This window comes from Gadus chalcogrammus, chromosome 3 (assembly GCF_026213295.1).
Source record: "Gadus chalcogrammus isolate NIFS_2021 chromosome 3, NIFS_Gcha_1.0, whole genome shotgun sequence".
Taxonomy (NCBI): domain Eukaryota; kingdom Metazoa; phylum Chordata; class Actinopteri; order Gadiformes; family Gadidae; genus Gadus; species Gadus chalcogrammus.
The window spans coordinates 2599301-2627117 of record NC_079414.1 but is presented as its reverse complement, the minus strand read 5'-3'; the positions used below and the strand labels follow the sequence as shown (position 1 = coordinate 2627117).

Genomic DNA, 27817 nt, shown 5'->3' with positions numbered 1-27817 from the left:
CTGTTCAATGTTGTCTTTCCTAAATGAGTGGCAATGACAGAATGTCATGTTCGGCTTGTTCATAATGCTCTAATCAGGATTAAAACTCTCAACCAAAGGATCACCAGTACAAGGCATTATCCCGTTGAGCCACTGACATTCCTAAACTGCATGCCTCATTCACATGGAAAGGATGAAGATTGATAAGCACACAACATCAAGAAAACTCCAAGCACGCATTTCACAAGAGAATTATGGCCTTTCCTAAAATAGGACGGATCTGAAAATTTGCTCTGTTAATGGTTTCCACCTAATGATAGCCGTATGGTAGTTATACAATAACAAAATGGTCATATAGGCATATTGGGTTGAGACTGTGGACAGTTTGGATTTTCTATGAAATTGTGGTAAAAGTAAACATTTTTAGAGCAGAAGACCAGGGTGAAGAAGATGCATTTGCTTTGAGAGATTCATATGATGAAAGAATATTGAGTCCAGGTCAATCTAGTAAGGAAAAATAAGGCTAGTTCATAATTTTTAACAATAGTGCCACCTTTGGGTGCATTACCACAATTTGGGTTTATGGGTAGTGGGGGGTATTGGCAGACATCATGGACATATTATAAAATGGACAACAGATTCAAAAATGGCGCCTATTCATTCCTATGTAAACTGCTCAATGGCGCAGGGCAACATCAAGGAGAGATATGCTTCGCCATCATGGGTCTATGGCCCCGCCCTAGTTCATTACGTACCGGATGCAGAAATATTCTTGTTTTTTAGCATTGTTAGCATCATAAGCGAGAGGTCTGAGCGATAGCAGTCGCATTGTTTACCGACCATGGAAGTAATCCCCCGATGATTCTCTATATGTTTAACAATTATTATTTTAGATTAGTTTGCCCCTTTTTGACTTTATAAGAGAAACACCTTGTATATACCTTTTTGAATGTTAAAACAGAAATAATAATTACCACTCGTTTTTTAATATATTTATTTTTCTGAAACGAGAATCAAATGCCCAATATATACACAGACCCATCATATGGTGTACCCAGGGAACTCACAAGGTGTTAGGAAGCAAAGGAGTCTGAAATGACCCCACATGGTATCATGGACCTATTATGTGTGGGTGCAATAAATAAGACAGATATGATGGTGGTGCCAGCCCCACGTTCAGGTTTCAAAAACAAGTAATACTGAAACTGAATCTCAAACTTGATCCTGAAATGTATTTAACATGAAATATTGTACAGGGAGAGGGCTGTGGCCGCAATCGATGGAGGAGGCAGTCAGGTGTGCAGGAAGACAACAGGAGTATGATGGACAGGGATCTGACATGGACAGGGAATTTTTTATTTAAACATTCAGAGGAAATCAGGCCTACTGTAGGCCTAGGTAAATAAGATTAAAGTTGTCTAGGATAGTATAAATGATAACTGTAAATTGCAGGTGTACTTTGCTTTTGATGGAGCCATAATGTTCTATTAATAAAATATTAATAAAATGCTTTTATTGATGGGCACCCTTCAGCACACCTCACATGTATAATTAATAATAGATTAAAAACACTTGGGTGGAGCGTGTTTGTCACTTTTGTGAAACAGCTGGAAAGAGCTGGAGTAACGGAATAAGATGCAGCTGCAGGGCGCTGAGAGGTGATGCATGAGCCATGATGGTGGCACGGCAGACAAGTAGGGGAGCATGATGGACTGGGATCTTATGAGGAAATAAAAAAGATTTTCTAACTTAAGATAAAATGTACTCTGAAGTTTCCAGTTTCTGCAAACAGAAGAGAAGGGGTTTAGTTAAGGCTTTGTATCATTAATAAGATAAACTGTGACAAACAATAAATCAGAAACCAAAAAATTTAAAAGGCCTGTCTTATTTTAAAGCCCACTCATCACGTCAAGGTGCAGGCCAAGAGTGGGAACATAGAACAAAGTCTCACATCACAAACTCAGACAGTCACAACATATAAAGAACCTATAAATACATGAAACATTTACATAAATACGAGACCATAAGATATGTTTGAGTTTCTCTTGTTTTATCTTAAAAACAAAATACACATAACATTCAGAAAAGAAGGGAAGAAAATAAAAGTAATAATAGATAAAGCTAAACTCAGTTAGTGATGAGCGTACATTTAAATGTACAAAAATGACAGAGGTCATGGATCGGATGTGCTGTTCAAAAAGAAATGCACTATTAAACTATGCCTTGTGCTCCGTTATGCAAGCTCCAAGTCTACAATTGAACAATGTCTTTTTGCAGTTTTGAGTGCTTTGTGCCAACTTGTGCTCCGTCATGCAAGCTCCAAGTGTCACACTGCTTAAGAAACAGATTCCTTCCAACTAACTATTAACGAAAAATGCAATCAATAACTTATGTACAAATAAATGGTTACATTTCAACCAGCAACGAAGTTGGAGTGGCCTACACACATAAATAATTGTAATACAACAACATTGTTAACTGCCATACATAGGTAACTAAACAAGCTAATGAAAAATGAAATACCAACGCTGAAATGTTAGACTATTAAAAATAATATAAAATGATACCGTAATCTGTTCTTTGTCTTTGGATCGGACACGTTAGTTTTTTCCTATCGTTTTCGGTCATGTACCCATACTATGGTCACTTTTCCCTATCACTTAACACAGTGGGCTTTAGAGACACACACCTCTGCATATCTGTTAACCTTTGGTGCAAAATGCACTACAACAACCACACCACAAACAATGCTGCCATAACTTAACACATGTTTCCTCTCAGAACCCTATGACCTAAAAAACACTAACATCTTGAAGCATTGCCAATTGCATATATAAAATGTTGCTGTGTCCTCCAGTTTGGCATAGATTTCCTGTAGTGTTGCATTGAAAAAAAGAGAAAAAACACAGACAAACACTTCTTTGGATTACAGTAATAAAGTTTGTAATATTACAGTATGACAATCCAAGCCAAGTATCTGCTGACAGTGTTCATATGTCGGTTTACCTCCCACAAAAGATGTCACAATTTAGTGTGGTAAATGTACTGTAATTGTAAATACAGTAAATACTGTAAGTGTTTTATGAGAAACTGAGAATAACAATTTTCAGTTTTTGTAATGCAAATTACATACAGTAAGTACGTAATATATGATCCAGAAACAAAGAAGGCCCTTTTTCAACGAGGCACAAGTTACATGTAAAACACCTGAGTAGGTCTTTAGCTGAGTAGCTCTTTAGCTGAAATGACCACCAGGTGTTTTGCATTGCAAAACTTATCCTCTGTGTTTTGTACAGTTCATTGTATGTGGTGTTGCTTTTACGTAAAAAAAGTAATTCCATGCCAATTCACCAAGAACTATGGTGCACAGGGGGAAAAAAATCTAAATTACTGTAAAATAAAATAAATAAACTATAAACTAAATATTTTTTCTTATTCAAACATGTAACTTCATTTGTCTGTCCAAATGCAGCATCTTTCCATCTACAGTGATCTAAATTACTGTTAGGTTTTGAACAGAAAGTTCACTGTTTTGAACAGAGTATCTAAGCATTGGTAAAATTTGCTGTAGTTCCACAGCGTTTTGCCGGTAGTGAACATTGACTGGGGCAGGTATCCATGAAATTTGGAAGAAGGCGTCATTGCCAGCATTTGTATCTTAGCATAGGGCAAAGTAACCACAGTTTGGTTCACATGGTCTACTGGTATGCTCACTGTGTGAAGTGTTTAGGGAATGTGAACATGGTTTAGGTAAATTGCCTAAAACGATAGGAAAAAACTGTAATGGAGCACTGAACTAGGCCATCTCGGATGCCAGGTCGAAACAAAATTTGTTTCACTACAACTCCTTTCAGCTGCACACCTCCTTCTCCAGCAAAAAATAATTAGAGAGAACGGCTAATAAAACGCTTGAGGTGGCATTTTGAAAAGAAAAAACATAAATTTTTTTAGGACATGTCGTGAAGATAATTATGAGCCTTTGATTGATATCCAGACATTTTTTGCGGAGACGCATTCCTGTACCCCACTTGTATTGGAGTGAACGGAGATATCTACTTCTGGGTCCCTTGAATCGAGGGACCCGTTCACAGCCCGCTTAAACAGCTGCGATACCAGGTTTGGCCGCTGAGCACTGGTGGATTGCGGAAGTATGCACTGTTCCTGGGGGCTTATTGGTATCCACCTAATAATAGTCTTATGTTTTTTTGTACAATAACATAATGGTCATATAAGAAAAGTGGGCTAACTGCTCCAACTTTATTGGCCAATATTTCTAAAATGGAACTAAATAAAACAAATTCTGTTTGATGATTTTTGTGAGGCTTGGTCTAAAGATTTAATGTGGCGATTTAGGTGAACTTTTGATTATTTTTGAAGCCTGTGAATCTTTTTATCATGTTTGGCAGGGTTTTATAGATGCATCGGATTCTAGAGATTAATATTATGAAAGAATTTCGAGTCCAGGTCAATCTGGTGAGGAGAAATAAGCCTAATTCATGATGTTTTACCATAGCGCCACCTTTGGGTGCAGTACCACAAATTTGGGTTTATGGGTAGTGGGGCTTATTGGTAACCATACCTGAAAGTTTCAAGAGTTTTCGACTTACGGTATAGGTCCATGACTTCAGTCTCAGAGACATCCAGGCTAAATCATGTAAACACTCTAGCAATGGCTTAACTCTGTAGGCGTCTGACTTTTTAAAAGGGACATAAATCTGGGTGTCATCCGCATAGCAATGAAAAGAAATGCCGTTTTTCCTGAGAATCGCACCAAGGGGGAGAAGATAAAGGGAAAATAAACGAGGGCCAAATACAGAGCCCTGTGGTACCCCATATGCGAGAGGAGCAGTGGAGGACACAGATTCACCAAGGCTAACACAGAAGGTTCGATGTGACAAACTAAACTTGGCGTGCTTATAGTACAGTCATTTTATGAAAAAAGGTCAAAAAAATTGCTACAGAAGCAAACTCAACTGCTTCTGTATCCTCAGTTTGTCCTGAGTAAGGTAGAAAAACGCCCAGAAGAATCCCATTAGGGAAATGTTTTGAAAAAGACCCAAATATAGCCTGTTCATCCGCCTATTCATTATTTTTCTCAGGTGAATAGGTAAAAAATGTTAACCATTAGATATCACCATATAAATTACTGAGTTGATTACTTACATCAAGACAAACAAAAAATCGATTAAAAGTATTTTGAAATTGTTTGTTAACATGAGCTAACCGTGGATATTCTATCTATGTTCTAATTTGCATAACTACCACAACAGATCTAAACATTGGGTATAGCCGGATGAAAATGTATTGTAGAATTTGTTGACATAACAATAAAATACGTAATGTTATGAATGGAACTAATCTAGGCTACCCCTGAGCATTAATACATAGAGGCAGGAAGAAGTACTTCAAACCAGCCTTACAACAAATAATTTAAAAGAAAATTGTAAGACATTTTTTGCTAGTCTTGATGTAAAATTTTCATGGGGATATCTAAAGGTTACAATTTTTACCCTATTCACGTGAGAAACCAATGAATATGCATATGGGTCTTTTTTCAAAGCTTTCCCCTAATGGGATTCTTCGTGTTCTTTTTGATAAATATTTTTGTTATTTTTGAAAGTTGAGTTTGCTTCTGTTGCAATTTGTTCTAGGTTGATCCCCATTTTGGCTTAAAATGACTGGACTATTAGGACATCAAACAAGGGCCTACATTACAGCAAAACACTAGTTGATGACACTAGTTTGAAGATTGTTCAAATGTCTTTTAAAGACATAATTGATGTCTGACCTACACCTTCTACTGCAGTGAATGCAATATATGTTGATACATTTTTATATTTTCCTTTCATTGTTCTTATGTTTGAAGTAATCATGCATACTTATCTAGCCGTGCCTAGTCACAAAACTAGTTTCTTAATAGGGCAGCCACCCCAACACACAAAAATATTGTGGAAGTAGGGCTCAATATCAAATGATTTTCTATCTGTAGAAAACACAGAAATTAGCAAAGTAAAGCTGATCTGAACATGGTCTGAACATGGTCTTCAACATTTAGGTTTGATATGGTCATTTAACTTCATACTGTCATTAACCCCAATGAGACCCCCTCTGTCCTCCCCTCGCCCAGATCCTGTCCTACGAGAAGATCAAGGCCCAGGGCCGGCCTGAAGGCATCACCAGCAGCCTGAACAAGCTGGTGGTGCTGAAGCTTAACGGGGGGCTGGGCACCAGCATGGGCTGCAAGGGGCCCAAGAGCCTGATCAGCGTCAGCAACGACAACACTTTCCTGGACCTCACCGTGCAGCAGATAGAGGTGGGGGTGGTGCAACTGCCTTATTAAAGAGATGTGTAGAAGGGACTATTCCGTACTGCCTTGCGTAATACACATTTCACCACTCAGACAAACAAGAGTCACACAAATCTGTGTTTGGTTAGACTTAGATGAACCTACTCTGAATATTTACCAAGCTAATAGAAGCCTTAAGGGTTGTGTAAGATTTGAGCTTTGCATAGAGAGAGCAGAAAAGAGTGGAATAAACGATTTTGAAATTAAACCTGCAAAATGTCCCCTCCCTGCAGATTAATTATCTGCAGCAATCAAGGAAGAGATACCCTGATTGGTCAGAAGTAACCTGGGGCCGGTCTAAAATCTAAATTTGCGCACAGAGGCAGGCCGGTCAACTGGAAACCCCTAATCTTACAAAGCATGTCACTACACACACTAATAGTAGTTGACGGATTGCCATCCCTGGGTGCCATCCCTTTGAATTTGTTCAAATTATAGCTCTCAAATCTCTCCTTCAGCACCGTAACCATTGTTTCTGTGCCACATTCTACCATGGAAATGAGAAGGATACATTTGAGAGTACAGGCGCTATCCCTTACTTCTAGAGGGACCCAAACATTGACGTCTCAGGCTACCCCACTCTGAATCCATCTATCGTCTACCGTCTCCTCAGCACCTGAACAAGACTTTTAATGCTGACGTTCCCTTGGTGCTGATGAACTCCTTCAACACCGATGAAGACACCAAGAAGATCCTGCAGAAATACACACACCACCGTGTCAAGATCCACACCTTCAACCAGAGCAGGTCACTCTCACACACAGCACTTTGTCTTTCTCTCCCTCCCCTCCATTTATATTGTCTCTTCCTCATGCCGATTAATTTAATCACTCTGTGTACTGCAGGAAGAACGTCCCACGCAGCCATGCTTTGCCCCTGATCATCTCCCTTTCTCGTATCATTCCACTTGTGTATTCAAACCAGGTACCCAAGGATAAACAAGGAGTCCCTGCTTCCGATCGCCAGCGACCTGGGCATGAAGGGGGCAAACGCCGATGCCTGGTACCCCCCGGGGCACGGGGACATCTACGCCAGCTTCCACAACTCGGGCCTGCTGGACACATTGCTGGCCCAGGGCAAGGAGTACGTCTTCGTATCCAACATTGACAACCTGGGGGCTACCGTGGACCTCTCCATCCTCCACCATCTGATGAGCCAGCCAGCCAGCCGGCGCTGTGAGTTCATCATGGAGGTCACCAACAAAACCCGCTCTGACGTGAAGGTAAGGGCAGCTCTGTGGCGCTCTGTGGCCAGACACCGTTTGATCTCAGGCTTTATCCGTGTTCTGTTTGTTCTTTCTTGTTTCGTTTATTATTATTTTTTTTCTATCAAGCGATGATCCACAGGGGTGTAGTAGGTGTTACAGGTGTCTGAGATAGTAGATCATGCGACACCATCTCTATTGGATGTCCTCTGGTTCAACGCTCTGCTGTAATCATCTGAAATGCTTTGTTTAAAACACGATTGTCAGGGAAATTATCAAGGTTCATCGACAACAATGGAATCAAATAAACAGGAACTAAATATGAAAATGAAAGTGAACATCCTTGATGTGTGTGGGCGTGACCGCTGCCTGACACCCCTGCAGGGAGGTACTCTTATCCAGTACGAAGACCATCTCAGGCTGCTGGAGATCGCCCAAGTGCCCAAGGACCACGTGGACGAGTTCAAGTCAGTCACAAAGTTCAAGATCTTCAACACAAACAACCTGTGGATCAGCCTGCCCGCGATCAAGAGGCTGCAGCAGCAGAACACGCTGGACTTGGAGATCATCGTCAACCCCAAGGTAAGGACCAACCCACTGCTAGCCGATAGGAGACCGGCTTGGCAGCCGCTGGGAGGCAGCGCTTTGGATTCTGCAGGGTCTCAATGGGGCTGCCTCTAAACTAGTATTAAAATCGAAACGGTGAAGGTCATGTGTTGTTGCAGCGGCCGTTCAGTTAGTTTTTCTCAGAAACACTCTGGAGAGGCTTACATTCTCAGAATAAGGGCCATGCAGCAGGGAGGCAGAAGACATAGGGGGCTAGGATCATTTTCACTGGGAGGGGAACACCCACTTATCTAGACATTCCAGCTCACTACAATACAGATCACAGCAACTCTGCATGGTCTTAGGCAGCAGCACAAGATTAGAGACAAGATGACAAACATGTCAAAAATTTGCCAGTCCATTCCAACCAGATGACTTAATCCACAACCTTAATGAAGGGAGGAGTCAGGCGAAGGCAGGGCTATGATTCACTCGGCAGCGCACAGGTGGTTGTGGTTGTGCAGGTTTGGCCCCCTAACCTCGCCCTCCTCTCGCCCACGAGCAGAGCCTGGACGGCGGGCTGAATGTGATTCAGCTGGAGACGGCGGTGGGAGCCGCCATCAAGTGCTTCGACAACGCGCTAGGCGTCAACGTCCCGCGCAGCCGCTTCCTGCCCGTCAAGACCTCCTCGGACCTGCTGCTGGTCATGTCCAATCTGTACAGCCTGGAGGCAGGCTCACTCACCATGAGCAAGAGGCGCGAGTTCCCATCCACGCCGCACGTCAAGCTGGGAAGCTCCTTCACCAAGGTAGGGGCCGTGAGGATTAACCAGAGAGTGGAAGGTCACCGCAAGGTCATGGTACAGTCAGGAGCTTGTGTGGAGGAATGTGCTGTAGGGATGTTATCAAATGTTAATGGAACAAAGGAGCATGATAAAACCTAACCAGCTGGTTGTGTTTGAGCTGTAGCCGTGGAGGCTGACTGGCAGGTTGACGAGCCCTTATACCAGCCCAGGAACGCAGGTAGGAAGGCCAAACAGGGTGGGCTGTATTTAAAGGTGCCATGACATGCTATTTTATGGATTCTTTAAAATAGGAATTAGTGGGCCACTAACACAGTATTCAAAGACGTACACGAAATTCAGCCGTGGTGCAGAGTCACAGCCACTCTGAGTCAGTCGCACATTGAGCCTCCCCCAAATGCGCTGTTTTGGTGTCTGTAGCTATAATGCAAATGAGGAGGAGCGAGGCGGGTCAAGGAGGAGGGTGGGGGTGTGGCCCTGAGCAGCTTGCAGCTACGGTACCATGCGCTCTGTTTACAGTGGATGTATCGCAATGGAGAGGTGCACACAGCCTTTACCCGTGTTCTGTAAATATTCTAGAACACACGGGAGTCCTGGAGCTCTATATCTAAATAATATCATATATTTCTATGTCATATAATGTATATTATCACGGCCAAAAGCTGTGTGAGCCCATATTATGAATCTCAAACGGCTGCGTTGGGTTCTCCGACGTTCCTGGTTCTTCCACGTCCACATCAATCTCAAGTAGACTGAACCGCGACATGGAGGAGAAAGGGATTGTTGTTCCCGGGCAGCGCTTAGGCACCTCCGCCTCCTGCAGCACCGAGGCGGTGGTCCCTCGGCAGCGGTCCCTCGGCAGCGGGAAGCGGGGCTCAAGCGGGAGACATTCGCAGCAAACAATCCCCTTCTCCTCCATGTCGTGGTTCATGTTCTTGAGGGAGTCAAAGCCAAAGTTCCTTTCCCCCAATTCATTCTCAACCATGGCTGAGATAACCCCCACTACGAGTCTCGTTGTAGAAATACCAGAGACGAGAGTCGGATATGTTATGCGCCATCACACCAACAGCAGAACGGTTATCCAAATAACAAGGAAGTGTACACTTGCGTTACAGTCCTGGAGCTCTATATCTAAATAATATCATACAATACAAAGATATCTATTTCATATAATACATATTATCACAGCCAAAAGCTGTGTGCGCCTCCAGACGATATTATGAATCACAAACGACTTTGTCGGGTTCTGCTACGTCTCTGGTTCTTCCACTTTCACATTAATCTGAAGTAGACTGAACCGCGCGCTGCCTGCTGCCGGCTGCCGGGCGGTGGTGCTTCGCGGCGGTGGTGCCTCGCGGAAACCGGCGTTATGTCGCAGTTCATGTACTTCAGGGAGTCAAAGCCAAAGTTCCTTTCCCCCAATTCCTTCTCAACCATGGCTAAGATAACCCCCACTACAGTCTTGTTGAGGAAATACAAGAGACGTCAAAGAACCGACAAGAAACACTTGCGTTACAGTGTGTGTATTCACACACACACACACACACACTCACGTGTGGCGCTCGCACGGTCGTGTCTCATTGGCGGGCCAAATTCTCTGAGCGGGCCAGGCAGAGTAAGGGGAGGAGCTTAGATGCTATGTGACGACATATGAAACCACATTCCAAATCAGCGCGCTTGAGCCTCCGTTTTTTCAAAGTCGAGCAGAACACCTAGTGCTCGTTTTACACCGAACTCAAGTTTTAGCCACTGGGGGACCATAGGCAGGCTAGGGGAACTCATATTTATGTTAGAAAACCTCATAAAGTGAGATTTTCATGCCATGGCACCTTTAAGGCGTATTTAAGGCGGAGCCAAAACGATGACACCAGAGTTGAAGAAGGGTTTGAGTGTTGGTGTGAACCCTATTGTTGTAGACCTGTAGAACAACATCACATTTTTTCCCCTTAACCTGGAATGGTACCTTGAGCCCCCCCTCAAGGCCACCATGGGACATTCACGCCACGTCTCTGGGCCTGGTGGCGTCTCTGGGGTCTGAGCCGGGCCGTAGCTCTCCAGCTGCTGTGAGTTGCCAGCCGGCTCAACAAGCACAGCACCTGTTTAACCGGTTCTCCATTTCCTGTTGGGCCTCATGTTCACGACGAGCTCAGAGAGAACCCAGGGTCAGTGTAACGATGCATTCCCTAAGAGATGCTCATCCCTGGGGCCTCGCTGGGGCACTGGGCACTAGGCGCTAGCTGTGGCGCTGGGTAGGGTTGCCGATGTATACGGTATTACCGGTGTTGAGGCCATCCGGAGGCGAACAGAGCTTTTGGCCATGATATGATATATAAAATCATATTATGCTATTATACATAGAATGTTATAAGAAGCCGAGAATTGGCGCGCTGCCAGCCGCTGTCACCGAGTGTGAGAGGAGAGTTGACGGAGAAGATGGCGGTTTACCTAGTTTCAAAGTTAATACCGTTTATACCGGTAATACCGGTGTTGACACGAGCGTATTACTCGGGTGTGAAAATGTCCACACCGCGGCAACCCTAGCGCTGGCCGCTACCTGGGGCGCTAGGCGCTATCTGGGAGGAGCATATTTTCACGTCACCTATGTTCAACCTTGGCTGACGTTTCATTCATGCTGGGCACTAACCAATCACATCCCAATCCAATGTTGTGTCCACGAAACACAATAAATAAAACATGGCTTTATCGATTAATAAGCCTACTGGCGATCATTTGTTGACAGAGCCGGTTCAGCCTGGCCTAGCGCCCACAGCCAGTCCCTAGCTCCCAAAGACACTCTCCAACACCCACAGCTAGTCCCCGACGCCCACAGCTAGACCCTAAGACCCACAGCTAGCCTCCAACGCCCACAGCTAGTCCCTTACACCCCCAGCTAGCCTCCAACGCCCACAGCTAGTCCCTAAGAGTCACAGCTAGCCTCCAACGCCCACAGCTATTCTCAAACGCAAGGCCTAGGGCTTGAGCGGGCGCCCACACTTGGACATCATTAATTATTTAAGAAAGGTCTCTAAGACAAATTGTTTGAACATGTGATTCTTATCGAGAAAAACATCATCCGAGGTGTGATAAAACCAAAGCAATAATATGGGAGTTAACGCTGGTTGATTGGTCATGGCAGGCTTCAGCTGTGGCCGCAGAGGCTAGGTTAATGATCGACAGTTAATTAGGTAGGGGAGAAGTGGTCACGATTGTCTTGACGAAGGGACACTACAAAGAACCCGTGTCTAATTCAAATTCTGTGTGTTGCTGATGAACACCCTGGCACAGAATGTATGGTATAATTTAACTAATACACAAAGGGGAGTTGATCAATTGTGCTAATCCCAACATGCAGATAGACGTTGGTTTACGAGTCCTCAAGGAAGTGTGCATCAGACGGTTCTCCTCCTGATGGGAGGTGCTCTGCTCTGTGGTTCTCATCCTGATCGGAGGTGCTCTAATCTGGTCTCTGTGGCTCCAGGTTCAGGACTTTCTGAAGCGTTTTGAGAACATCCCAGACATGCTGGAGCTGGACCACCTCACCGTGTCCGGGGATGTCACCTTCGGAAAGAACGTCTCCCTCAAGGTACACTGGGAGAACGGAGGCGTTCAGGACTGACCTATCAGCACCCATGTTTACTGACTGCTGGTTTCTGATAGGTTCAAAGTCATGAACTTGTCACTAGCGGTAACCAGTTGCTCTTTAAGGTTTAGAGAAAACGTCTTAACTAATAATCTGACCTGCACAAGGTGTGTTTTCTAATTATAATCTTGAATATGTATAAATAGGTTAACCTCTAAATTAATGTTTTGGTAAGAAAACACCTTTCTAAGCCCTGGAATGGGTTTACACACACGGCACAACATGGTAATGATCCTCACTACATAAGTGAAGAACCGTGTTCGGAATGCGTCATTAGTTCATTTATTTTATACCGATGTTTCCCAGGGAACGGTCATCATCATCGCCAACCACGGCGACCGGATCGACATCCCGGCCGGGGCTGTGCTGGAGAACAAGATTGTGTCTGGTAACCTGCGCATCCTGGACCACTGAAGCCTCTGAGAAGAAGACCTGGAGGCTTGGCCAGCATCTGACAAATCTGACTGGCCGGGAGAAAAGTGAAGCGCTTTCCCACAGTCATAACATCTTATTTTCTTTTGAATGCTGACTGACTGCTGATCAGATCTGTAGGCTTCTCCTCACATGTAGAGTGGCCTTCAGAGCAAACAGCCAAAGAATGAGTTTGTTACACTTAGTTGCGATGTCGGAGCCTTACTTTGTACCAGATCCTAGAGTAGGATGAAAATAAAAGTGCAAGATTTGTGAGCTGTGTTTTCTTTGGGGGGGGGGGGGGGGGGTACATCATTATAGAACATGTGAAGAACAAGAAGAGGTAAATGTGGCTGCCTAAAGGTTGTGGTTTCAGAACCCAAGTCTACCTGCAGGGTATGATTAACGGGCTCAAACATCCCATCATGACAACGTTGTACACCATGCATATTGAAAGTGCTTCTTTAACAGCACATGCCACATGGTTTTCTAATTGAGTGAACAATTGCGATGCATTTAAAAGGAGTATTCATGGTCTGAGACCAGAGCCCTTAACAGAGAGATGGGATGAGTCTCAACAGTTCCATTCATTTATTTCATTCAGAAAGGTTTGGGAGTATCTCACATTTAAAAATCGTCAGGCATGCCGTCCTGTTGGTTGCATTCTGCTCACACACAGACAGGTACAGTAGGTACTAAAGCGTACGCTACCAGAGAGGTGGACACTTATCAAAAGTAGGCACTTTTGAAGGACAAAGTCATGGCTGTTAGTTAGTTGAGCTCGGGTCCAAAAAGTCCAAATGAAACATTATTTGGGTTGAAAGCTGCTACTCTGCCTGCACTCACAAAAAACAAACAAACGCAGATCCTGTCCACTTAAAAACATTTTAAGACAGTTGTCATTATACAGACTTGCACAAAGAATTAAAAACATTACAAAAAGATGAGAACTCATGTTCACATGCTGCATATTGAGAGGTGGTCCTTTCTATGAGGAGACCATCACAGCACCAGCGCTCACACACGCTCTTTAATCATCAGTAAGAGCGGCCGGCTCCTCTGCATCGCACAGCTTAGTTCTGCTGATCCTCGTCTAAAGAATAAATGGGAATATAAGACACTTTTTCCAAAACTCAGACTACGACTACAGCACCCTCTCGGAACTCCACTGGTTACTGCAACAGCTTTTCCTGATTGGGTCAAATTGGTGTCAGGCAATATCACATGATACGAGCCTCATCAAATTACTCGGGAATCCTCAGCCTCAAGTCTGACGGTGATTACATTGAGCTGTATTTGGTTGGATTTCAGTTTTGGGGTTCCATTTCGAAGAGGGGTGTGGACCCCTCAACATGGAAAATACCTTTAGTTTACACTCTGAGACATCTCGTGTCCAGCTTGTAAAATAAATTGATTTGTAGGTCCAACGGGTTCCTCATAATGCAATAGTCTCAGCCTCCCAGAATAAAAGTAAGGTCCCTTCATTAAAAACCAACCAGGTCAAATACAACCTGTAGTACCAGGAACCGTTTGGAACGCCGCCTAGTGTTAATATACGCTGACAAGACCAACATCCCCATTGATTTGAAACCAAACCGTTTATTTGAAGAGCTTTTCAGCCAAGGTTGACTATGACCCCCGCAAAAAAAGTATAATTGAGATTTTAAAAATAAATTATTGAAGCCATTAGTTAAACCGATTGTGAAGCATCCCCTTTAAATCGACCTCAGCATCCCCTTTAAGAAGTCCCAGACATTGCATTGCTTGGCTTCCATAGCTTGAGTTGTATTGCACGTGTTTAGATGAGGTCACGTAGACTTGGTTCAAGTTCTCTCCAGATCGAGCATGTTTCTGAGGCGGGGGACAAACAAACCCGTTTGAGTCTCAAAGTGTCAACGAACGGAGTCAGTGGCTCATAGATTGATGGTCCAACATCTCCCCCCTGCCAGTCCCCCATCCTGCTCCTCCAGTGTGTATGTGGGGGGGGGATAAAGGCAGAGGGAGGGAGTGTGGGCTCTTGCTGCTCTTCCTCCTCCTCCTCCTGGTGGTCTTCACCTCTTGTGCTCCCAGATCTCGACCATGCTCAGGTCCATGTTCTCCAGCGTGCGCAGGGACAGCAGATTCTCCGTGTAGAAGGCCACGTCCACCATCACCAGCCTAGCCAGAGGAAAGGAGGAGCAGCAGTGAGCATAGCATGGTTTCTATGGTGGACATTTTGAACCAAAAACATTTTGTCAATGTTTCCAAAATAAGACTAGCTGGTTAAGAGACTCAGATTACATTCTATCATTATTGAACGTATCCTACAATCTTCAGGAGTAGTAGAGAGGAGGTTAAGGGTCAACATGTGTTCAGGAGCAGTAGAGAAGAGGTTAAAGGTCAACATGTCTTCAGGAGCAGTAGAAAATACGTTAACGGTCAACATGTCTTCAAGAGCAGTAGAGAAGAGGTAAAAGGACAACATGTCTTCAGGAGCAGTAGAGAAGCGTTTAATGGTCAACATGTATTCAAGAGCAGTAGAGAAGAGGTTAAAGGTCAAAATCATGTCTTCAGGAACACAGTAGAGAGGTTAAAGGTCAACATCATGTCTTTAGGATCACAGTAGAGAAGAGGTTAAAGGTCAAAAGGTTAAAGGAGACCGCAGTAGAGGATTTACCCGTGCTGAGGCCCTCCGTCGTTGACCACACCCAGGCGGGCCAGCTGCCTCTTCAGGTGCATCTTAAAGCTGCCGTTGATCCTCCAGAACAGCGTCTGGGGGGGGGGGGGGGGGTTACAGTACATTTAAAATGTGTAAGCAAGTATTCTTGTTTAATGTACATGAAATACTGAACCCCTGAGTAATGTGGCTGTCTAAAGCTAAGAGCTGAATGGGCAGGTGTGTGTGTGTATGTGAGCGTGTGTTTCTGTGTTTCTGAGGGTGCGCGCACCGCGTGCATACGTGTGTGTGCCAATCCCACCTGGGTCTGCTGCTCCGGCAGCAGCTCTGAGATGGCCTCGTGCATCTTGGATACCTGCTTACAGACGTGGCGGAAGCAGGCCGAGGGCATGGGGGCCTTGACCTCATACTGGGGGGGGTCACGACAAATTATCAAACAGGCTGAAGGCAAGGGGGCCTTGACCTCATACTGGGAGGGTCAGGACAAAACATCAAAAAGGTAGAGGGCAAGGGGTCCCGACCTCATACTGGGGGGGGGGGGGGGGGCACGACAAAATATCAAACAGGCCGAGGGTATGGGGGCCTCAACCTCATACTGGGGAGTCACGACAAAACAACATTGTGTCTGTGCGTGTACCTTTGATAGGACCTTCTCAAACAGGCTGTCCATGATCGCCACGAGCTTGGCGGAGATCTCTGCTATGTGGTCGTTGTAGTCCTGAAAGCACCACACACCATATTTGATAACGGCATGCTTTGAACTGAACTCGGGTCCTATTCTGTTCTGTGTGCACTGTAGCCCCAGAGATGTGTCTGCAGCACCTCCTAGTGGGATTGTGTGGAGGTGTCCCCAGCCTCATGGACCTGGTGTGAACGAGGGCCGGTGTGGGGGTCCGTGCTTCGGTTACCTTGGTGATGTGGTCAAAGTGTCGCAGGACGCTGTACTGCTTGGGCTGGAGCTTGGTCTCAAAGTGAGTCCTGATCAAGGGAATGTAGTGGACCACCAGCTGGAGACAGCGGGAGGCGAGCGCTGTGGACACGAACACACACACACACACACACACGATCAAGTCATCTAAAAAAATAATAATAATCCCCAGAGTTAGTGTTTCCGTGGCGACAGGGCCTACCCAGATTCTTGGTGGTGATGGTCTTCAGGCCCACCACCTGCAGGGCCCCGGCCCCCAGCACCAGCTGGCAGCTCCGCGAGTTGAAGTGCTGCCGGCAGAGGAGAGAGGCTGCTTTGAACTCCTTGGAACACATCAGAGGACACCCCGATCTGGGGGGACCCAGGGGTAACGTAACAAGGGGTGGCCGCCAGGGGACCCTGGGGGTAACATAACCAGGGGGTAACCCCTGCCCTGGCTCACTAATGGCGCGTTTCCACCGAGCGGTGTGGTACAGTTAGGTGCTGTACGGTTCGCATTACCACCTCCAAAACTGGAATGGGTCCGGACTTAGCCGCGATTAGCCGTACCTATTTTTCGGTACTCCTCAGTTGGGGTACCAAGCGGTCTGAAAGGGTGCCGAAAGTTGAGCTACACGTGCCGCATGTTGATTGGAAAACAGAATAGTCACTTCCGTGCGACAGGGGGATAAACACAAACAATACCACACACAGTACCCGCAAGATATTTCTGGAAAACTGTGAAAGTTTCGTTTATTGGAGATATTTCATTGCAAAAGTTTACCGTTCTTGGATGCTCTTTGTTAATGTGTTGCGTCATTTTTTTTCATTGAGTTTATTAGCAGGCTACACTGTGTCGGGCTGCTGTGATGTCGCGATGCTTACGCAGCTGCTGCGGCTATCGCCATCTGGCATAAACCCCGGCCTACCATAAGGGTACTGTCGTCGGTGGAAACGCGAGCCGTAACTGAGCCGCACCTAACAGCACCTAACTGTACTACACCTACCGTACTTAATCGTAGCGGACCTAACCACACCGCTCGGTGGAAATGCGCCATAAAACACCCAATATCTCAGTCCAAAGTCACCTCATTGTTCTCATTTTGCTCGCATCATCACCAGAACCCCCTCCATTAATCACATCACCTCCTGCCAGCTTTACTGGCTCCCGGTCAAATCCCGCATCCATTTAAAGATTCTGCCTTCAAGGCCCTCCACAACCTCACCCATCCATACATCTGTGACCTCCTGCACAACAACACACCCACCCGCACTCTCCGGTTCTCCTCTTCCATTCAACTCATTGTACCACCCGCCCGCCTGGTCATCATGGGGTCCAGGGCATTCAGCCGATCTGCCCCCCACCTCTGGAACACCCTCCCACCTGACATCCATAACTCTGACACTCTCTCCACTTTTAAGTCCCATCTAAAAACACACCTTTTTAAAATGACATATTCAATCTAATTCATTGTCTCCCACCCATTTCACCCCACTTGTGTAAATTGTTTCAATGTATCTTGTTCTTGTGTTTTTTATGATTGTTGATTTTGTTTTTTAAACACTGCCCTGTAAGGTGACCTTGAGTGCTATGAAAGGCGCCCACAAATAAAATTAATTATTATTATTAATTATTGTAGCGATCCTGCCCCACAGCATTTAACGCCATTAACATTACCTAAGTCACCTTCTCTAGAACTCCATGTACTGGACGGGGAGGGGGTCAGGATGGGGTGGGGGCAGTGGCGGGTGGTGGTTTTTAAAGTGAGGGAGGAAGGAATGCGCGCTTGGTTGCCATTGGCCTGCTTGCACCGTTGGTGTATGGTGGCATAAGAATGTGAGAATCAAGTTGTTTCAGGGTGTTTTGGTGAACTACAAAATAGTAGGGAGGGATAGTTATGTGAATACAATTGATACAAAGCCACCAGTGGCGTCACTGTAATTTGAAAGCTGGTGGGCAGCATGTCTTTGAAATGGACTGTAAGGGCAGAAGGAAAGGATGCCAAGTCCATTAGTCAAATCAGGCCTACTCTTGATTTGTAAAAGTAAATAAAAAAATCTGGGCCTATCATTTGGCCTATTTTTGACCTCAATGACTGAAGTTATAGGTTGTTATAAAAAAAGACTCAAGATCAAAAGTGATGCCGTTTAAAATGCATCATGCTCTGAATCATTCACCCTTTCCACAATACCAAACAGAACGGTCAGAGTAACAAACTAGTAAAAGAACAAGAACATTATTTCAAACAACCTGATCTATAAGCATGGTGCCTAGCAAGGAAAGTTGGATAGCAGCACCAACGTGATCTTGACAAGATTTTTCACATCAGTGAAACCATGAACAGCCCAGGTTGGAGATTTGCCATTATTCAAGAGCAAACGGGGCCAGCAATACAGTCGATTGCTAGTAATGATACCAGTGAGTACCTAGCAAACCATGTAGCACTCACAACACTGACGTTGCCATTACTTTTGGTGATCCGATTTTGGGAAGTGGTCTACCTTTTTCTTTGGTCGCTAACCTAGCATTTTAACTCAATGAATGGAATGCTTTGTGTAATAAAACATGAACAATGTCCTCTGTTTCCAATGTTTCCATAGTACACTTTATTTGCAAATGTTATAATCTCGCTATCGTTCAGATGATTTCACTTGCTTTGCGTCTCTTTGGGCAGATTTCCTGCCGAATGATAATATTTCCAGCCTAACGTGATTAAAAGTAGCCCAATTGGGTGGGAAATCTGCCCCATCTGGCAACACGGCTCACCAGCCACGGGTCCTGCTTATTTGTTAATAGTGCAGCGCGAATAGATTTTTGCGCGAATCAGACCCCTTAAAGGTCGTGTTGCAGGGTTTAATTTTCAACGAATTTGTGCAAGTCGCTTGTTGGTATTTAAGATTTAAACAGTTATTTATTGTATTTAATGTTGTTAGGTATCACAAAACGGAATGTAATACGAAAAAGTAGGTACTATTTTAGCGGTTTGCTATTGATTATCATTTCCTCCAGAATGCATTGCATGACGTCACGTTGGGGAGACACGGACCAAAGCCGCATTGAGACCCTTGAGAGTAAAGACTAGTAAGAGAGTGTTCAGCAGATTATACAGATACATGGATAAATACATAGATATTATATATAGTTAGTATATGCTACACGTGAACTTCCTAAAATGGCGCAATTTGATTGGTTCGCTATCTCGAGATATTGGGCAATATCCAATGATTGACATCTCAAACTCGAGATTGTCTTCATCGCAAAATGTCAGCTGACAAATAAATCTTGGGTCTCGGGGGCTATTCCCCACTATTCACTTCGCCTTCGGCGAGTATTTGTTGACCAATAGCCTCGATAGATAAATAGCCTAGTCAAGTCTTTATTAATACCAAACTTCACGTCGGGAATTCATTTAGGTGATTCTGCTCACCCAGTATACAAGACCACACAGAGCTAGGGAGACAAGTCTGACTGGACACACACAAAATAAATCACATTAAAACTAGACCCATGCGTTGATAGTAGGGATGGGCGTGAGGAATCTATTAATCGAGTACTCCTCGTTACAAATTAACTCGGTTGGTGGACAGGCAAACTCGAGTTTGCATATCGCACACAAAGTTTTCTGAAGCAAATGTATAAATTTTCTGTGCGACGCTGCTAACGCATGCTGTGGGCACAAAGAAAATGAAATGTATCAAATTTGTGTGTTTCTGTGTGGCGCGTGCCGTGTGCAGGCACGCCAGAATTCAAAAAGTTAAGAGATTGCAGTTAAAGCAAAGCGCAGCGAAGAATTGAAATACTTTAAAGAAATAGGAGATCATAAGGTGAAATGTAAAATATGCCAAGCGAAATCGAGCTACCAGAGTAATACAAGTACTATGCGGCAACATATGCTCCTGAAACACAACGGTGAGTTCGGGAAAGCAGACCCGCAGCAACCAAGTGTGTTGGCTATTTTCACCGCCGCAAGACGCAGCTTTAATCCCGGACGTGTAGAGAAGATCACAACGCTGAGTATTTCCAGTCCATTTACTGCCGTTTTATTTGCAGCTTTAAATTAGTTGCAATGGTTAGGCTACTTGTTTAGTTTTTTCTTTTTTTTTTTACGTTACAGGCCTTGGTTCGACGTGATTTAGATTGTGAGACACATATTTATTTTTGTAAGGAAAATGTGTTTTGAACGTTTGCAAAAATAAATAATGAATACTCTGATAACTCTGACTGTTTTGATGAGAATAAGCATTACATGTTTGGTTGGTAATATTGCCGTTCATCATTAGGCCTATTCCTGCTGCAGATGCGTTGCATTCTAAAAATAGATTCGATTAAACGAGTACTCGATTGATCCTCGAGGAATTCCTTCGATCCCACAAGTTTGGAATTTACTACTCGTGCCCATCCCTAGTTGATAGATAGATCGAGACAGAAAGATAATTAAATATGTTACATTATTTGCCTTGCGGAGCCAGCCAATCCTAGCCTGGCACCGCCAACCTACCTACTTCCGCTCAATTTTCATTTCACTTCAGTACTAGGTCTGGGTCTGCTTAATATGAATGCCTTCCATGCAAACCAGATTTCTGGCGGTCCAATCAGCGAACAGAGGGAGTGGCTGAGAACGATGATGTCTAGGTCGCGTGCCAGTTTCAGTTGTAGTCAGAGACAATGGAGAAGGATATGAGAGAAGCTATTCGGTCTGCTGTGGGATCGCTGCCGAAAATCGATCAATTAAAGCCGGAGCAAGAACAAGCTTTGCAGAGTTTTTTTGGTGGCCATGATGTTGTGGCGCTTCTCCCCACCAGGTTCGGGTAAAGTTTGATTTTCCAGCTGGCTCTCCGTTAGTGGTGAAGGAGCCGGTCCCGTCGCATGACATACGTCACGACCAAACGCTATGCGATTGGTTATGGCAGATCCAGAGTGGCACTGGGCAGATCCAATCATTTTAAAACTTCTACAGACTCCCGCCTCCAAGTGAGTGAACGTTTGTCAATTGAGCAGTTCCAGACCTTCTGTATAAATGAAATGAAGTACGATGGTCTGGTAGGACCAGGCTAAGCCAATCCTGTGCACGTGTGCAAATTAGCCATGTGCGCCCAACACAAGAAAGACGTAATGTTGAGAAGTCAGACTAAAAACGGATAGCCAGCGAAAGCCGAACCAGACTGTATCAATCACATACCTTGGGTCCATTCTAACTTATGGTAAGAGGCTAGTCTTTAAATCTTTGCAGTGACTGAATGTTGAGGATAAAACGGATTGGTTTGCATAAGATGAGTGTGTGCGACTGTGCGTCTGTCCTTTTCGGCTTCGGCATACTGCATGGTTATGAAGGCCTTGTGGTTAGGTGTGGTCTTAGTGAAGCAGCCTAGCCTTGGAGTTGGATAAGTTGGAGTGATTGTGTACGGGCGTGCGAGAGAGAGAGCACATCCGCCGTGGTGATGTTTGGCTTGTTGTGGGCCGTCTGTCAGCATCCGCCGGGTTAGACGGTGTGCTTTGTGTATTTGTTCAATGTACATCCGTCTGGTCGTATTTGCGGTAGATTGATGGTTAAATAATGTCACACCACGATCGGTTATACTTGCCGGCACTCATTTGCAAGTGCACTGAATGCTGTCCGATAGGCTAAGTTAGCCCATAGCTAGCATTATGCCTTCTATTTCTAGATCTTCTGACTAAGTTTACCGGTACTTGCGACATAATCACTGTCACTAGATATAAAGAAAACGTTGACTTTCACTCGGTGCTATTCACTGACAGTAAAAATAAATAAAAGTGTCGTTATTGCATGCACTGCTGTTCATTGACTAGCTCCAGCGCTCGTTGCTGCGTTGCTAAATGATAGCAACTCTCCACTCATTCTCCTCTGACCATGCATTTAATTGGCTTTGACCGCCATCAGTTCTCAGCAATTCCTCATTCGCCCTCTCACATCTGACAGGTTCGAAATTATACTGCTGTGGGCAATCATACATGTTATTTGTGGTTCTTGCCACCTCTTAGACGCCATAGTTCTAGTACTAGGCTGAGGCTACCTTCCACCACGTCTCCCCAACGTGACATCATCGCTGAATGGCGTCAGAAAACACCCGTAACTGCCAAAAACGCCAAAAACTGGACTTTAACACTATTTTGGAAACATTTTATAAATGATACGCATATTGAGTGCTTTATATACCCATTAATCAAAACTTCCAGTTAACCTGCACGTAGGCCTTTAAAGTCACACCCACTCAGAGGAGGACTTTCCTCCTCTCTCCCATTGAAACCCATGTTATTCACCGGCCGCCAGTACTTTCGGGGAAATTAATGGGAGTCAACGGAGGCTGGGGGAGGAACGTCCTCCCTGAAGTGATTGGCAAAAGGCGATAGGGGGTGCTAATGTCCCTTTACCCAGGGAAACTAACATTATATATACAAAGGCATTAAAGTAGTCATATTTAAGGGCATTAATTCATAACAGTAGTCTGGACGGGTTGGGGGTCAGGACGGGGGGAATACAACATAGCAGTCCATCACCGTACGTACCATAAGTACTTTACTAAGGTTCTCATCACCAAAGGCAAAAGTGCTTTAGTGCCGTTTGAATTCATAGCTAATATAATACTCTGAGGCAGAATCACTATTGGAGAGTAAGCAGCAGAATCACTGTTGAATACTTTGTGTGCAACAGTACAGGGAGTGTGTGGAATTTAGTGTGTGGAGCAGTGCTGAGTGTGTGCAGTAGCACAGAGTGAGTGTTTGTACAGTGTGTGTGTGTGTGTGGAGCAGTACAGAGTGTGTGTCTGCAGCGGTACAGAGTGTGTTTCAACAGTAGAGTGTGTGTGTGTGTGCGGCAGTAGAGAGCCTGTGTGAAACGGTATAGTGCGTGTGAGTGAGTGTGTGTGCGTGCGCAGTAGTAGAGTGTGCTTGTGTGTGCAGCAGTAGTGTGTGTGTGTGTGTTTGTGCAGCAGTAGAGTGTGTGTGTTTGTGCAGTAGTACCAAGTGTGTGCAGTGTGCTAATAGGAGTGTATGTGTAACAGGCATAGAAAATGGCTTGTGTTATAAAACAGTTCCCCCCCCTCACATGTTTTTGTTTTAGCGGTTAATTGTATTACCCGCTAGCCGATATTGTATTTATTTTCATGCCACTAGGTTGCACTGTGCACGATTGCCATAGTGGGTTGCCATGGAGACCATAGCTCGAGTAAATAAACTGTTGATTACTTGAGCAAGATTGAATACTGTTGTTCTCCACTTCATATTACCCACAGGAAATTTTTTATTATATTCCATTGAACCATGGTTAATCTATCACGCAGTCCTATGGGTGGTGCGTTTGTTCATGTTGTGTTTGGGGAGCTTTGTTGTGTTTGAAAGTGTGATTTGCAGTGTTTTGAATGTAGTTACTAGCGGTTGTCGCTGGTGAGCTGGCAGAAGCCAGCGTGTGTGGTGCGTGTGTGCGGGTGGACACACAAGTAGAGATGTGTTATTTATACTGCCATCTATTGGTATATATGCTGCTATTTATTTATGGTATGGACAATTATTGATGTATTGGTTTATTTATTGTTTTATTATATTCCAAAGTCATGTAGATATATATTATTAGAGTTAAAGTCACTTTGAGGCATGTTTTAGCATTTATGCTATGATATTTATACTGTGATGTTTGTGCTGTGATATTTATGCTGAATACTGTTGTTCTCCACTTCATATTACCCACAGCGCAAACCAGCCTGTGGGCCTTGTACCTGCCCACATTCCCCTAGATCTGGCGCCGGTAACATATGCTTATCAAAAGAGATCCACACTGAACACAGTAATAATTGATAAATGACAATAGAAACAATAGGAACTGTAATAACATGAATGTTAACCCTGTTGTGGCCCAGATGGGTGAGCTCACCTTGAGCAGGTCAGCCAGCCTGGACAGCAGGTCTGTGGTAATGGAGGGGATGTCGTTAATGCACTGACAGTACTCCAGGAAGATCCTGATCAGCAGCAGCACCGTCCTGTCAGGGAACAACACATCAGCAGGGCTTCAGGACTCTAACAGAACAACACCTCCTCATCAGAGGACTAACAGAACAACACCTCCTCATCAGAGGACTAACAGAACAACACCTCCTCATCAGAGGACTAACAGAACAACACCTCCTCATCAGAGGACTAACAGAACAACACCTCCTCATCAGAGGACTAACAGAACAACACCTCCTCATCAGAGGACTTAAGGCCGGTTTATAGTCCTCCGTAAAGTGCTGTACGTAGACAGGGAGAGCCCTCTTCGTAGCCAGAGAGCCTGACGGAGAACCTCTTCGTAGCTTACGTGCGCATCCAATATTTTTTAACTATCCGTTGACGTGACGGTAAGGGCTGTGATTGGTCCTCTAACAAAATCATTTCTGTAATCACTTCTCTGGTTTGACTTTGCACCTTATTTACTTTGTACATTGTTTACTTTGCACATTAAGGTCCAATAAAACACCAAATAGGATTTGTAAAGCTTTGGAAGTTTATTTACAAAACTATTTACATGGTTTGTAGTCAACATACAAGATCGACCGGGCGGCGAATTGCATTGCTTATCCAACATCCGAACAGAGAACGTCGAATGCTCGAGGGGTCTCCGTAGTTACGGAGGCCGGATACGGATTACGGATACAGAGTAGTATACTTTGGCCTTAACTGAACAACACCTCTTCATGAGAGAACAAACAGAACAACACCTCCTCAGAGGACTAACAGAATAACACCTCCTCAGAGGGCTTCAGTGCCCTGCACACCGTGCAGAAGTGGAGTAAGGGCCTATACCTACCCGACAACAGCGTACTTCTGGCCGTCCACCAGGAGGAAATCCCCAGGTTTCCTCTCCTCAGCGTTCCCTGACAACAAACCAAGAGCACCGCCGCACACCTTCAGATTATATACATACACACACATCTATCTACCTATCTATCTATCTATCTATCTATCTATCTATCTATCTATCTATCTATCTATCTATCTATCTATCTAGATATAGATATATAGATATAGATATTTAGATAAAGAAGTGGCTGTAGAAGTGTATCAATTGAAATGCTAGAAGGGATGTACGATTTATTTAAAGTGGATGAAATACAATATGGGAGGACAAAAATACCCATGATTAAATTAATTCATTTATTATAATGATATATGGAAATTTGTTTTAATGTAAAATAATGTACTGAACTGTTCAATGTTATTATTAAATATAATTCACAACAACAGTACCGTCATTTATTTCCAAATACATATTCCTGAATGGTTTCACAAAGCCACACTTCATAGGCCCAATCCCAATGTCCGGACTCACGGACTCAGCTGCGCGTTCTCGCGAAATAATTAAGGCTTTAGGGCTGTCCCAATGTCGATTTCCAAAGGGCATGAGGGTTCGAGTCCACACTTACCGAGCCCTTTCCGTGAGCCTGCATCAGTGCAGACTTCGCCTAAGGGAATTACCCACAGTTCAAAGCGTTGTAACGTATACCGTGGAGACCATAGGGAAATCCGGAAATTAGGAAAGTAAACAACAAGACAACGCTACTGTCAATGCGCGAACAGATGGGAATTTCTGCCTTTTTTTAGTGAGCCGGATCATTTGGATCAGCCCACCAACAAGAGCCGGCTCTTTTGGCTCCCAAACGGCTTTTCATATTACTATAATTATACCTTGTATAATTCAGCCAAATGTAGCCCGTTCTGACTTATGATTAGTATGTGTAGGCCAATAATCACCTAATTCAATACATCCTTTATACTGAAATATCCAAATGTAAAAATGATATTTTCTAATATCAATAAATTGCTGTAGCCGATTGTTTTCATTGCATTTACAAAAAAAGAAAACAAAAAAGGAGAATTGCCAAACCGGCAAGCGTCAGCAGCATCTTTGTCATTAAACGTTGACAAGGTAACATGCTCTCGTGAAGTGCTGTCCCAATCCCATATATACCTATCTGAGCCCATGTGGCCTCACGCACTCATTCACTTCGCAACTGAGATCAATTAAGTCCATGAGTCTTTAGTCCTCAGGGCTCACTTTGGGATTGGGCCATAATAACCCGATGCTGACCCCTCAGCAAAGGTCAAAGGTCACCTGGGGGCTTGCGCTCCGGCAGTGCGATCCTGCCGTCGGCGATGGAGTCCACCAGGTGCTGGAACTCCACCGGCACCTCAGCCTGCTTCCAGCGCTCGTTGTCCAATAGGAGGCTGCGGAGGAGAAGAGGGCCAACATCACGTGACAACCAATAGGAGGAGAGGTGGAGGAGAGGATCAGAGCACCAACATCACAACCAATAGGAGGCTCAGAGGGGAGGAGCACCACATCACATAACAACCAATAGGAGGCTCAGAGGGGAGGAGCACCACATCACATAACAACCAATAGGAGGAGAGGTGGAGGAGAGGATCAGAGCACCAACATCAAAACCAATAGGAGGCTCAGAGGGGAGGAGCATCACATCACATAACAACCAATAGGAGGAGAGGTGGAGGAGAGGATCAGAGCACCAACATAGAAACCAATAGGAGGCTCAGAGGGGAGGAGCACCACATCACATAACAACCAATAGGAGGAGAGGTGGAGGAGAGGATCAGAGCACCAACATCAAAACCAATAGGTGGCTCAGAGGGGAGGAGCACCACATCACATAACAACCAATAGGCGGAGAGGAGTAGTGGAGTAGAGTGCCAACATAAGACAAAATAGGAGGAGGGGAGGGGAGGAGCACCAATATAACAACCAATAGGAACAGAGGAGGAGAGGTGCATAGTACCAACATAACAACCAATAGGATGCTTGGCGGGGAGGATTACCAACATCACTTAACCAACATAACGAGTTCATTCAGTTGGTGGTAGGGCTGCACGATATTAGGCAAACATGCAATAACATTATTCTATATTAAGATAATATGACTTGCGATATTTATTGTTTTTGTTCACTCTACTTGTTGCCAACATAGACTGATGCAGAAATTAAAAAATAAATGCATTGTTTCCATTCCAACATTATTTTTATTGGGAATAATGCAGCCACACCTGCAAAGCTGGCCATAGGTCACCTTGCCCCCTTAAGCATTTTCTGATACTGTTAACAAAATGAAATTGTCATTGACATATCACTCCAACTGCAATGTCTCAACCTAAACAGGTAACCTATTTTCAAACCTGGTTTGGAAAGAGTGTTGAGCCAATAAGGTGTTGCAGAATGGTGTCTGGGAGGTTAAGGTTGCTTAAATGATGACATTAAAACATAAAATAATAAAATGATAGTAATAAAACAATGATATACCTTTATAGTGAGTTCTTGGCCGAAAA

General features: G+C 44.4%; 2 protein-coding genes across 5 annotated transcripts in view; one reads left to right on the top strand and one right to left on the bottom strand.

Annotated features, from left to right (window-relative positions):
* The window catches only part of LOC130377851 (UTP--glucose-1-phosphate uridylyltransferase-like), a 24782-nt gene extending 11581 nt beyond the window's left edge, over positions 1–13201 (top strand). For all 3 annotated transcript variants that reach the window (XM_056584878.1, XM_056584876.1, XM_056584875.1), the window contains exons 4-10: positions 6107–6292; positions 6939–7072; positions 7250–7547; positions 7914–8111; positions 8641–8883; positions 12356–12460; positions 12824–13201. In XM_056584878.1, the coding sequence (XP_056440853.1) occupies positions 6107–6292; positions 6939–7072; positions 7250–7547; positions 7914–8111; positions 8641–8883; positions 12356–12460; positions 12824–12931 (1272 nt within the window). In that variant the 3' untranslated portion in view covers positions 12932–13201. The remainder of the gene's footprint in view (positions 1–6106; positions 6293–6938; positions 7073–7249; positions 7548–7913; positions 8112–8640; positions 8884–12355; positions 12461–12823) is intronic.
* Positions 13202–13482: 281 nt separating this feature from the next.
* The window catches only part of vps54 (VPS54 subunit of GARP complex), a 38610-nt gene continuing 24275 nt past the window's right edge, over positions 13483–27817 (bottom strand). For both annotated transcript variants that reach the window (XM_056584874.1, XM_056584873.1), the window contains 9 exons: positions 26595–26707; positions 25290–25356; positions 24378–24483; positions 16715–16802; positions 16493–16614; positions 16222–16302; positions 15886–15993; positions 15585–15679; positions 13483–15085 (listed from right to left, as the gene is read on the bottom strand). In XM_056584874.1, the coding sequence (XP_056440849.1) occupies positions 14980–15085; positions 15585–15679; positions 15886–15993; positions 16222–16302; positions 16493–16614; positions 16715–16802; positions 24378–24483; positions 25290–25356; positions 26595–26707 (886 nt within the window). In that variant the 3' untranslated portion in view covers positions 13483–14979. The remainder of the gene's footprint in view (positions 15086–15584; positions 15680–15885; positions 15994–16221; positions 16303–16492; positions 16615–16714; positions 16803–24377; positions 24484–25289; positions 25357–26594; positions 26708–27817) is intronic.